Here is a 12,101-nt window from a genome sequence, read left to right as displayed (position 1 = left end):
TTATATATAATTTTATATATATTTTATATATTTTTTAATTTAATATATTTAATATAATTTTATATATATATTTTATATATAATTATATATATATAATAAAAATATATATAATATATAAAAATATATATAATAAAATATATATATAATTATATAAAATTATATAATTAATAAATCATATAAAATTATATATAATTATACATTATATATAATTATACATACAGAATATTATATATTTCTACATATATAATTTTATATTATATATATGATTATACGTAAAAAAATTTTTACCGAAAGTATTTCATGATGAAATGCGATGCGTATCGCTCGGGATCAAAGAAAAAAGGTGTCTGCGTTCCTTCGTTATTTATGAATCGCCAAATCGCAAATCCGTCTCTCTCATCTTCGAAGAGAGAAGTCGCGTCGCACCTCGTGTTTTTTTTTTTTGTTTATTTATTTAGCGCTAACTCTAGCTCTTTTCGTGTGTTGTGTGTATTATCCCTCTCTCCGTTAATTTTATCTTTTATGTTCTCGCGCCCCCTTTTTATTTTCCTTGCGTGTCGAAAAACGTGTCCAACTGCGCGTCGCGTCGAGTCGTATTTTTTCGAATTCGCGATTCCTTTAGAGAGAGACTCGAAAATCGAACGAGAGGAAAAAAAGAGGAACGCTCTCTTAGGGCGCGCGAATATACCAACAAAAATGTACCTCGCGCGAACAAACATACATATACATATATATATAATATATATATATATATATATATATATATAATAATGCTAATGTAATAATAAAAACTATATCATCAGAATCTGCCGGCGTGCAGCTTTATTTATTTAACCCGAAATGCTAATAGAAATGTATATATGTAAGATAAAATGTAAAAAAAAATCTCCCTAGAAGATTAATATTTGTTTTAGATGCGAGAGATAATACACAGAGAGCATTTTCTCTTAGAATTTACCCTGAAAATCATGATAATCGTGGGACAATAAGATATGAAAAGAATTTTATGAGAATTTCTGATTAATATTTATCAGAATAAAAATAATAATATCTATCACAATAAAATATAAAATATGTTTGATTAAAAAATATATTTGAATTTTATTATGCAGTTTAGTAAAATTAATATCAAACGTGTTTTATATTTTATTGTGATAGATATTATTTTTATTGTGATAAATATTAATCAGAAAAATTGTCATAAAATTCTTTCCATATTGTCTCACCATTACCATAATTTTCAGGGTAAATTCTAGAGAAAATTCTCTCAGTGTATATTTCAGAAGTAAAAAGCAAATAATGCGTCGCTCTCTTCGCGTTTCCAATTTCTCACGCGCTTTTACATATGATTGATAATAATAGTTGAAAATTTTTCGTCTTCAGAATCATATAAACTTATTAAACGACAATAATCAGTCTTCCTCTTGAAAAACGAAAGATTTATAGTTTCTTCCAACGTCACGATAAAAGGAACTCGTGAAAAACTTGATTATGACACATGAAATGAGTTTGCGAAAATAATAAATCCATTCGGAGAAATAAATGACGCGTAAATAATAGAAAATTTAAATGACTAGAATAGAAACGAAAACTGCATTTTTGCGCCATCTATAAGAATGATCGAGAAGTACAAAATGTCAGTATAAATAAGATGAATAACTATATTTTACAGCAAAGATATGTTGCGCAGTTTTCGCTAGCTCTTCCATTTATATATATATATATATATATATATATACACTATCCCAAAATTAATATAATAAATATTAATATAAAAATAAAATATATAGAGTAAGCTTTTTTTATTTTATGCCCTTATTATTAAGGATAATAATATACTTTTTTTTTTAATTTGAATAAAGGCTTTTGCAGTAAAATTTTTTATATGTCTATATATGGTATATACATATATAAATATATAATTTTATCCAATAAAAATAATATAAATAATATAAATAATATAAAATAATATACTAGAATGATTTGTTGCAGATGTGAATTATAAAAGAAGCTGATTTATTGTCGTTATGTTGACGCGATATAAATATAAAATGTTCGATAAAGAAACTATAAAATACATGTAACGAAACCTAAAGGCAATATTTTTCCCTAGCCGCGAATATAACCTCTTTGATCAACGTGTTTACGTGCAGCGATGCTTCTCGTCAAATATATATTCATCTTCAATCAGATAAGGTAATACTCACTGAAAAGGAATGATTCCCGCGATAAAATGACAAGTTCGTGCACACGCGATTTAATTAAAATTATAAACACGACATATTGCGTACATATTTTTACACACGACGAATTTAATATCGATCACCCAGCGACCGTTTACTTTTTTCTAGTGGCAACACTGTGTCGATAATGCAATTCTCTAGGACAAAAAATCCTATATAATTTTCCCTCTCTTCGTATTTTATATATATTTATTTATTATCTATGATAAAGTACGATAGAAGTAAAAATTTGATGGCATTTAAAAAGAAATGCGTTTGACAGGTCCTTCAAAATGTATTTTTCACGCTCAAAAATATTTTCTACGCTTCCGCAAATTTATAGTATATCGTTAACATAATTTATTTAATATTAACAAAATATTATCTTTCGGAATATACGATATTATTATTGATATATATATATATATATATATATATATATGTCTTTTATATCGTTAAATATTATTAAAATTATTTCTCCTCAAATATATATATAATTTGTTCATTAAAAATTTTTAATGAAAGGCAATTAGAATAAGAATAATATATAAACAGTGTTTGCTGTTATCTAAATAAAATTATATAGATGATTATCTAGATAAAATTTTTGCAGCATCTTATCTTTATATATAGATAATAAAAATATGTATTATCTATATCTGCATCTTAGATGAAAAAATGTGTTATCTTTATTAAATTATCTAGAATAATGTTCAGATAATTTGATTTAGAGTCATAGCACATAAAAATATTTAAATAGTAAACTTAAACAGTAAGCGATAAAAACTTACAAATAAAAAAGTATGAATATATTTTTATATCCCTTTTAAAGTTTACATTTTTTTGTTTACATAATGAGTCAAAAAATAATATTATCTGGAAGTTATCTAGATGAATCGCCATATAATTTTATCTTTTATCTAGATACATTTAAAACAAAATCATCTTTATCTTATATAAGATAAATTTACATATTTTTATCTAGCTAATTTAAAAATCATCTAAGCACAACACTGTATATAAAATATTATTCTGTGCAATGTTGTAAGAAAAGAGATGCACAATTTTATACAATCAATTTATAAATCAAGGAATCTTCATATTAAACAATTTTTCTTGGCATTTCCTATTACAAGGATATTTATATAGGCGATATATTTATTCTCAGTAATTTTATTTACTCACTTTTAATAATTGCGACCATGGTCACGTAGGATTCACTTGACGAAATTGTCGCATTACTGACGCGACAAACCGTATCGATGGTCGCGCGGAGTTCACTCGACGGATTTGTCGCACTACCGTCGCGACAAACCGAATCGATGGTCGCGCGGAGTTCACTCGACGGATTTGTCGCACTACCGACGCGACAAACCGAATCGATGGTCGCGCGGAGTTCACTCGACGGATTTGTCGCACTACCGACGCGACGCGACAAACCGTATCTATGGTCGCGCGGAGTTCACTCGACGGATTTGTCGCACTACCGACGCGACGCGACAAACCGTATCGATGGTCGCGCGGAATTCACTTGACGGATTTGTCGCACTATTGACGCGAAAACGATATTAACGATATAATACGACAATTGTCCGACACTTTTCTCGGCACTCCCGACATTACAAGTATATTTTAAAGCAATATTTACTTTTGGAAACTAAATTTGGGCTGCTAATTCGATGAACACGTTTCTATACATGTCGTCGCATATCTACACTATACCGACGCGATATACTGTACATATATGTAAATATAATACGATAATCGTCCGATATACTTTATTCGGCACTCCCGATACCACAAATTTATTCGCAAACACGACATTTGCTCTGAATAATTTGAAATCGCGTCTCAGCCGACGAGACAAGTAAGAGACTCTACTCTGACCGCAGCATATCGCATCGTAATTACGACTATAACGCGATCGCGTAATTACAGATCGATTGATTCTATTCCTTCGACATTTACGACACTTACGACACTCGATCGCGACACTTATAACGCCCGATCGCGATTATATCCGCACGATAAGGCTCCGATGCCGCGAGTGACCGCGCGCGAACGGCCGGAGAGAGAACGGAAAGGACTAAATATCTCAACTTCCGACTCGCGACTGCGCGATTCAAACATGGCTGCCGTGACGCGCGGACGCGCGTGATTTAAATGCCAATTTTTATGAAACGGATAATTACATTTGTCGAGTTGTCGAATAACGCACCACGAAAGTATGAAGAAAAAGAATAAAAAGAGAGAGAATTAATTTTAAAATAAAATAGCTGTCTAGTAAGATAAAAAAGTTTTTAATAAAGAAAATTTATATATTTTACAGAAAAATTAGGCAGTATTATTTATTATATAATATAATAATAATAATAAAACTAATAATAATGATTTTATTTTTTAGAAGATATGAAAGGGAATTTCTTGAAGAAAAAACATAAAAATATATATTTTTATTGACATTGAAATTATTATTATATTAAATCTTATTATTATATTTTACAATGGGATAAAAAATTAATATATAATATTAGAAATACGTTAATAATGAAATAATTTTATTACTATAAAAATTAATATAAAATAATAATCTTAATATTAATATTAATTATTACATAAAATGTATTAATTAATTATTAATAAAAAGTCATCACACAAAATATTAATGTTTATATCTTATATATATTAAATTTTAAATCTGATATTTAACATATCTGCGTTTTAATATTTAATAGAGAATTATATAAACAATATAACATAATATTTTATATACATACATATAATATATTATATAGACATGTACGTATATAATATGCATTACATAAATTTAATTAATGTTTATATAAATATTAAAACTAAATAATATGAGTCAATTTAACAACAATTAGATAAATTTAAGACGTGTACAATATAATTTAAAAAATGAAGAAAATAATGTGTGTGTGTGTGAAAAATATTACATGATAAATAATTAGTATAGATAGTAAATTAAAAGATAATAGATATATAAAAAATATTACAAACTTTTTAGATTTAGTTCTATTAATTTTAATTAGCTGCATTATTAATGATGGTTGTAGTGAATTTCTTTTTCTTTTTTATTTTTTTATTATTTTTTAAGAGTTAAACCTATTGTGGAATTGGACTTATTGTAGTTAGATATTTTGTACTTGGACGTGGTATAATCGAAGGTTTTTTTTGACGTGGTATAATTGAAGATTTGTTTGCAGTTATGATATTAGTGTTGCTGAATTCATCGAACAAAATTTGAAAATATTTTCGTTGATCGACGAGCTGAGATGAACGTGTCGCCAACTTCTTTTCAATATTCGAATATGATTGTGGAATGTAATTTTTTGCGAACTTATTTATCTGAAATAAATTTTAATTTCATTTTTATTTTTTATCAATCAGTAATTTCGTAATTAATTAAATAAATAGCAAATGTGACAATTTTTCAAATTATTAATAATTATATTATTAATAATTATATATGTAAGACATGTAAGGGAGAAATAAAAAAACATTGTACATCATATACAATATAAGATGTGTGATACACAATTCGATGAAAAATAAATATCACAATGAAAACTTTATGAATAAGTATACATTTTTTTGAAATTTATAAAACTTACTTTATCAAGTTGTTCGTCAGTATACGCATTATTAATAATCACATTTAATGCTGCATTTGTACTGACATTACTGTAAGAACAAAACAGTATATACAGATTTATAATTAACACATAATGAACCTTCATGATTATGGAGCAGTATATTTTTATAAAAAAAGATGTTATTTACCTCTTTTGTAGACAATAAAAATTTCCCAGTATTTTTTCAAGTACTGGAGTGTTCTTAGCATGTCTCGCAAGAGTAGAAAGAAACATGTTAGCAGTTGAAACATAAACATGCTCTTCTGTTAATGTGCTAATTTCATTTTTGGACAAACTGTATTTAAAACTTGGTATAACATATTCCAGATAATTAAGGATAATACGGAAATTTTCAGAACAACCAAAGAACTCCAATATTTTATGATCAAATTTTGTTTCTTCGTCTATATTAATAAATGTCATCTTATATAAATCGTGCCATAGTTCAAAGTTCGCTTTTTTTAAACCATTACAAAATATCCATTTCTGCCACCCAGGCAAAAGTCTATACAAAAGAAAATGTTTTAGTTTTCGACATATCTCTTATAAATATTTCGCATATAATCTCTTCATATTAAAAAATATCCAAGAAAAAAATCCATATATAATCAAATATAAAATATGTAATTTTATATAAAATATATCCATATTTTATATAATTTTTGAATTATTTCTTTTAGAAAAAGACAAAATATTAAGAAATTGCGTATAAAAAATTGCTTATATATATATAATTAAATATGGGCAATCTTTTCTCATTTCTTAACATTTTATTTAAAAAATAACAGCAAGCATTGCAAAAATTATTCTTCTAATTGTTTTTTAATTTTTTATTGTTTCTTCTGCATTATGAAAAGAAATATGGGGAAATATTTTATATATAATTATATATGTACAAATATATTTATATTTGATTTATATTATATTATATTTTTTTGATAATATATCAAACATACGCGTACAAAAGAATTAAAAAGTGTCTACTAAAGAAATAAATAATAATTAAAAGAAAACTTACTTATTTAGTTTAGGGTTTTTCAGATACCATCGCAATTGATTTTCGGCCATTTTTATGCACAATGAATTATCGATAATGCACGCCCAGTGTGCGAGTTCTTGTTTTAAATATTTATCAAGATCGTTGTTGGTAGGTATTGATTGATTGTACATGTCTTCTTCTATATCTTCAAACAGATTTCCTACTTTCGCTAATACTTTCTACAATTTGGAAAAAAGTATATTTTTCTGTTCAGTTATTAGATTATTTACAATAATCTGAATAATTGATATTTATAATGTATATTATTATATTTCTTATTGATTCTCATTATATATATATATTTTTCAAATATTAGGTCATACATACAAAATAACGAATATTTTGTACAAAAATGTTATATAATAACGCATTTTGCAAATGAGATAATTATCCTACATTTTTAAAATGTATTATTCTACATGTTAGTATTATTCTACATTATTCTACAACTAACAAGTTGTTAAGTTTTTGTAAAATATGTATAAATTTTTTAATATGTATATTTATTTAATATGTATACATTTTTTAAATTCTTTCACAAATTTTATAATGCAAAAATTCGTATTAAGTATTAGTAAGTTATTATGTCAGAATTGTGATATAAAATCGTTACGTTGTATGCATTGACCCCTATAATATTACTATAATATAATTTTAACGATAAACTTTTTATAATTTGACAATACCTTGAGTTCCTTGGGATGTTTGTCTCGAGTATTTGTAAATGCAAAGATGTTCGATATGTATTCGAAAGCTTTGAACATAGGGTACCATGCTATGTAATCTTTCTCTTGTGGTAAATAACTTGTAAGTTCCCAAAATATGGAGAATTTCAGTTTTTTCTCTATCGCAAAATTGAAAGCGTCATCGATTAATTGCGCTCGATTTAGAACATATATGTTCGTATAATATCTGTTCAGGTAACGCCCAATTTTTCGCCAATTCTCGGGATCATAGTTTACCCGATAGTATCCTATTATTCAACAAGTAAATTTTATCCATTATTTCTTTCGAATGTACATATATAATACAAAATATTTTAAATTATATTTTTATTTCCTCACGTTTTAAACATGCATAAGCTGAATTAGAAATTAAATATATATACATTTTTACGTATATTATATTTAAAAAAATACATATATTATACTAAAAAATGTAAATTATCAATATTATCATTATAAAATTATTTCACGCTGGTAATCAAATTGAAAAATAAAGCTCTGAGAAATTAAGCGACTTATAGAATTGTATAAACTTAAACTGATTTTAGTTAAAAAAATAATGTTTATATTAAAGTTTAATTTTAAATTTAACAGTGAAATATTGCAGAAAAAGAGAAAGAGAAAATACTAAAAAAGAGAGAGAATATTAAAAAGTATGTTTGTATATAATACATATAGGATAAAATATCAATTCTTATGAAAAAATATATTACAATAGAAACATGTAATAACGATAAATTTTTTGTGTAATAAAAAAAGATTTTTGGAGATACTAAATATTATATGATTTAATATTTACCAGTTTGTTGTATGTTGACAATGATCCATTTATCTATATCCTCAAATGGTATTTGCAACTTTGGATTCGATTCTGTTAAACAATAATCAATAGTTGGCAAATCTATATTAAAATTTATGTCGGTTTGCGTAGTATAAGTGACAGGTATAAAATATGGTGTCGAATCCAATGTATCGTGAATCTCTTTCGTTATTATCACTTGACCGCTAGAATAATCTCGTGTCACAATTAGCGTAGGACAATACTTTTGTTTACTCCAAATATTTATCATCTCTTTCACATTCAGATAGCTCTCTTTAGAATTTAATTCTATGGCAGTCTGCATAAAGTTGCAAAAATTATCGGGAGTTTTCAAATTATTAAAGCTGTAAAATTTAACATTTAATTATGACAATAAACACTACACATAATATAATTACATAATAATATAATATATTTGAAAAAAACGCATTAATATATATGATTTTGTATCATATTTTTAAGTATTTGTCTGTATATAATTTTATTATAATTTATTATCATCTGTTTTCGTTAAATTTTTTGTTAACACTTAACTTTTAGACAGTACATATCAATTATTTATTTAAACAATTTTTTGTCTGTTACTCTATCTGATTTGGATACTCATTGAATACACTTTTATGTATTTTTATATATATTTTTCTTTTTAAAAAAGTTTCTTTGGACACATTTTTTATTTTATTATATATTTTTTCCTGTGTGTGTGTGTGTGTGTTTATTATAATATAATTATTATATTACAATGTGGGTATTACTTACTATTTGCCTAAATACATCTTGATTACTATCCAAAATGGATTATAGAAAATTAAACTTTTTAACATGCGCCATGTTACGGCTCCTATAACAAAAATATTTAAAAAATATCTATATATAATTATATATATTTTAAATAAATTTAATTCACGATCTTCATAAATTCGTGAACATAACTACTAAAAAAGAACTATTTATAAATTAAAAATTTTTTTTCTTTTAGAGCAGAATTAAATTCAAACCAAATAAATGTACAATTAAATCTTTTAATCTTAGATATTTATGTCTAGCAATTTATAAACAATTGTTTAATTATATTTACAAATTTTTATACATACATATATATATATATATATATATATATATATATACATTTTACACATTTAAATATACATACCTATAATGTGAGAAAAAGGAAGTGAATTAATTTCAAATGTATCACTTGTATAATGCATAAAACTATTTACAACAGACCAAGTGTGCAGATGACGAGATTCATGTTGATTCTGTATAGTGGACAAGTCCATCATTCGGGACTCTGGAAAGACCTACAGACAGATTGAAGTAATCGAATAAATATACAATCGAAAATAAATTTGCATTAACAATACACACTAATATATGCGATTATTTGCTATTTCTGAAAAGAAAGTTTTATTGTTTTTTATATTATATAATTTTAAATAATATAGAATATTTTATATTATTAAATTTACTCAAAAAATATACTTTTTTGCAAGGTATTTCTAAATTATAATAAGATCAAATTTAAATACACACTTGATATCCGTCCTATAATGTTTTTTTTTTTTTTTCTAAATAGTTAAGATATTGTAAGAAAGTTAAAAAAAAAGAATAATATATTGGCATTTTCCTATTCTTAATGAACGAAGAATAAAGGAAGACAACTTCAGAATTTTTTACGTTGTCGCGACATCAACCAAAATTCTTTTATTTATTACAGTTAGAAATAGTAAAAATGTAAAACAACCTCGTCGAGAATGTGTGATTCGAGGAACATAATGAAGCCTTCGTCTAACCACCAGTAAGATTGATAAGACGGATTAAAGAGATTTCCAAACCATTGGTATGTTATTTCATGAGCAATTGAGCGCATTATTACAGGTTTTAACGCAACAGGATGTAATTTTTCATTGTAAATAACATCTGCCTCTCTGAAAATATATTATTCGTAAATAATGTGATTACGATATATCGAAACTTTTTGCTAAATGCTTTGCATATAATTTACCCATATAAAAATTAAATATGTTGGATATTATATTAGAAAAAGATAGTTCAAGTAATGCCAAAGAAAAGAAAAGGATTTTAAGAATAGATTAATTAAACTTTGATTTAAAACAAAAATAGTTTCTTGTAACAATTAAATATATATATATATCTCCGAATTATAAAATTTACTCTAACAATAAATTCTAAACGTTAAAATAATTAAGTAAGAAATATCTCTTTAATTAATTCTTTGAATTTTAAAATTTCAAAAGCTAAAGTTAATAACTTAATGAATTACAATTGTAATTATTTCTTGAATGTATTACCTGTGAAAAATGAAACCCCGGGTTTGCCAGATTCGGCGTTCGAAATCTTGAATAATGACGTAATGCAGTTTCGAGACCCCTTCCAACGTATTCCAATTGTTTTTTATGTACGTAGTTACATTTCCAACAACATGTCGCGCGAATTTCATGTGGGACATCACCTCCCATCTGTACCACATTACCGTATCCTCCATCAAGTTATGAATCCGGTACAGACTTGATAAGCCATCAGAATTATACATTATAATTATTACGTTGTTTGGAGATATTGGAGGCGTCGTTTGGAACAGAGTACGCATCTCATAATCCTTTATACGTTCGTGTTCTTGTATCGGCATATTCGATAAAATTGTGTAATCTGAATCATGTTCCACAGAAATGGTAAAAGTGGCCTTTAATTGCGGATCGTCCCAACACGGAAAAAATTGGCGGGCTCTTTTCGGCTGCATTAGAGCTGTCAACATGACCACCCTGTGACATTTTAACGACATATTTTAGCATAACGACAAATTTTTAGCAATTGTTGATGTAGAAAAATAATTACTATAATTATAATAATTATAATAATTCTAAATTTATATTAAATAATTATTAAATATTAAAGATTGTAGCAATGTGTGCGCGGCGATTTATGAATAATTTATTTATTATTTCTTATTATTTTATATATAACTTTTGATGATAGTTATTTTTAATGCAATTGTTTTCTAAAATATAATAATGACTAATGTTTACAAATACGTATATATAAATATATATATATACATATACATATATGTATATAATGTATCTATAATAATAATATACATATATATAATAGCTTTTACTCACTTTTCACGTCCTTGTTTGTTTATGTACCAAATTTCCAAAAATTCTGTCAAGTAGCGAGGTAAAAGGTTTACAAATTCAACATACAGATAATAAATTCCATATTCTAATTCTTCGGCAAAATCAACAACAATTATTTCCTCTTTTTCGTGACGTGAATACGTTATTGGTTTATAGATTACTCCAGTCTTAGCCGATACCAACTCTATTTTTTCTACGCTTATATTGCTTGAAATATGTAATTTTATATTTTCTAATATACAGCTAATATGAATAGTGGCATTAGACTCTCCTTTATATGCGAATAAACCGTGCCAAAATATATTCAAGTTCAAGTTATAATGAAACGGTACGACACAGCGATAGATCGACGAATTATTTATTTTATTATACCAATTATCAATCATTGAATTTTCATTGGTGAATAAAGCCGCCGTCATTATAACAACATATAATAATAAAAAACCTGACAATGACAATTTTAGGAACATCA

General features: G+C 25.7%; 2 protein-coding genes across 3 annotated transcripts in view; both read right to left on the bottom strand.

Moving 5' to 3' along the window:
• Dnalig3 (DNA ligase 3) overlaps nucleotides 1-3,561 on the bottom strand; it is a 48,407-nt gene extending 44,846 nt beyond the window's left edge. Inside the window, exon 1 of one of the 2 annotated variants that reach the window (XM_083053818.1) lies at nucleotides 3,408-3,561. The gene's annotated coding sequence lies outside the window, so the exon portion shown is untranslated. Of the gene's footprint in view, nucleotides 1-2,207; nucleotides 2,353-3,407 lie in introns of those variants that run through there. The other variant, XM_083053817.1, reaches the window with a different exon arrangement.
• A 1,570-nt stretch (nucleotides 3,562-5,131) lies between these two features.
• LOC145945033 (aminopeptidase N-like) lies at nucleotides 5,132-11,736 on the bottom strand. The gene is made up of 11 exons (XM_083053819.1): nucleotides 11,612-11,736; nucleotides 10,781-11,251; nucleotides 10,213-10,396; nucleotides 9,619-9,769; nucleotides 9,225-9,306; nucleotides 8,445-8,809; nucleotides 7,607-7,893; nucleotides 6,900-7,099; nucleotides 6,030-6,386; nucleotides 5,861-5,930; nucleotides 5,132-5,594 (listed from the first exon to the last, which is right to left on the bottom strand). The coding sequence occupies exons 2-11, from the start codon at nucleotides 11,242-11,244 to the stop codon at nucleotides 5,352-5,354; spliced, it is 2,403 nt and encodes an 800-aa protein (XP_082909945.1). The 5' UTR covers nucleotides 11,245-11,251; nucleotides 11,612-11,736; the 3' UTR covers nucleotides 5,132-5,351.
• Between the last annotated feature and the right edge of the window lie 365 nt (nucleotides 11,737-12,101).

This window comes from Prenolepis imparis, unplaced genomic scaffold (genome assembly GCF_030444845.1).
Source record: "Prenolepis imparis isolate NDT839.2.m4 unplaced genomic scaffold, iyPreImpa1.0 SCAF_14, whole genome shotgun sequence".
NCBI lineage: Eukaryota > Metazoa > Arthropoda > Insecta > Hymenoptera > Formicidae > Prenolepis > Prenolepis imparis.
Note: the sequence above shows the minus strand (reverse complement) of the source record. Positions and strands in the feature narration are given on the sequence as shown.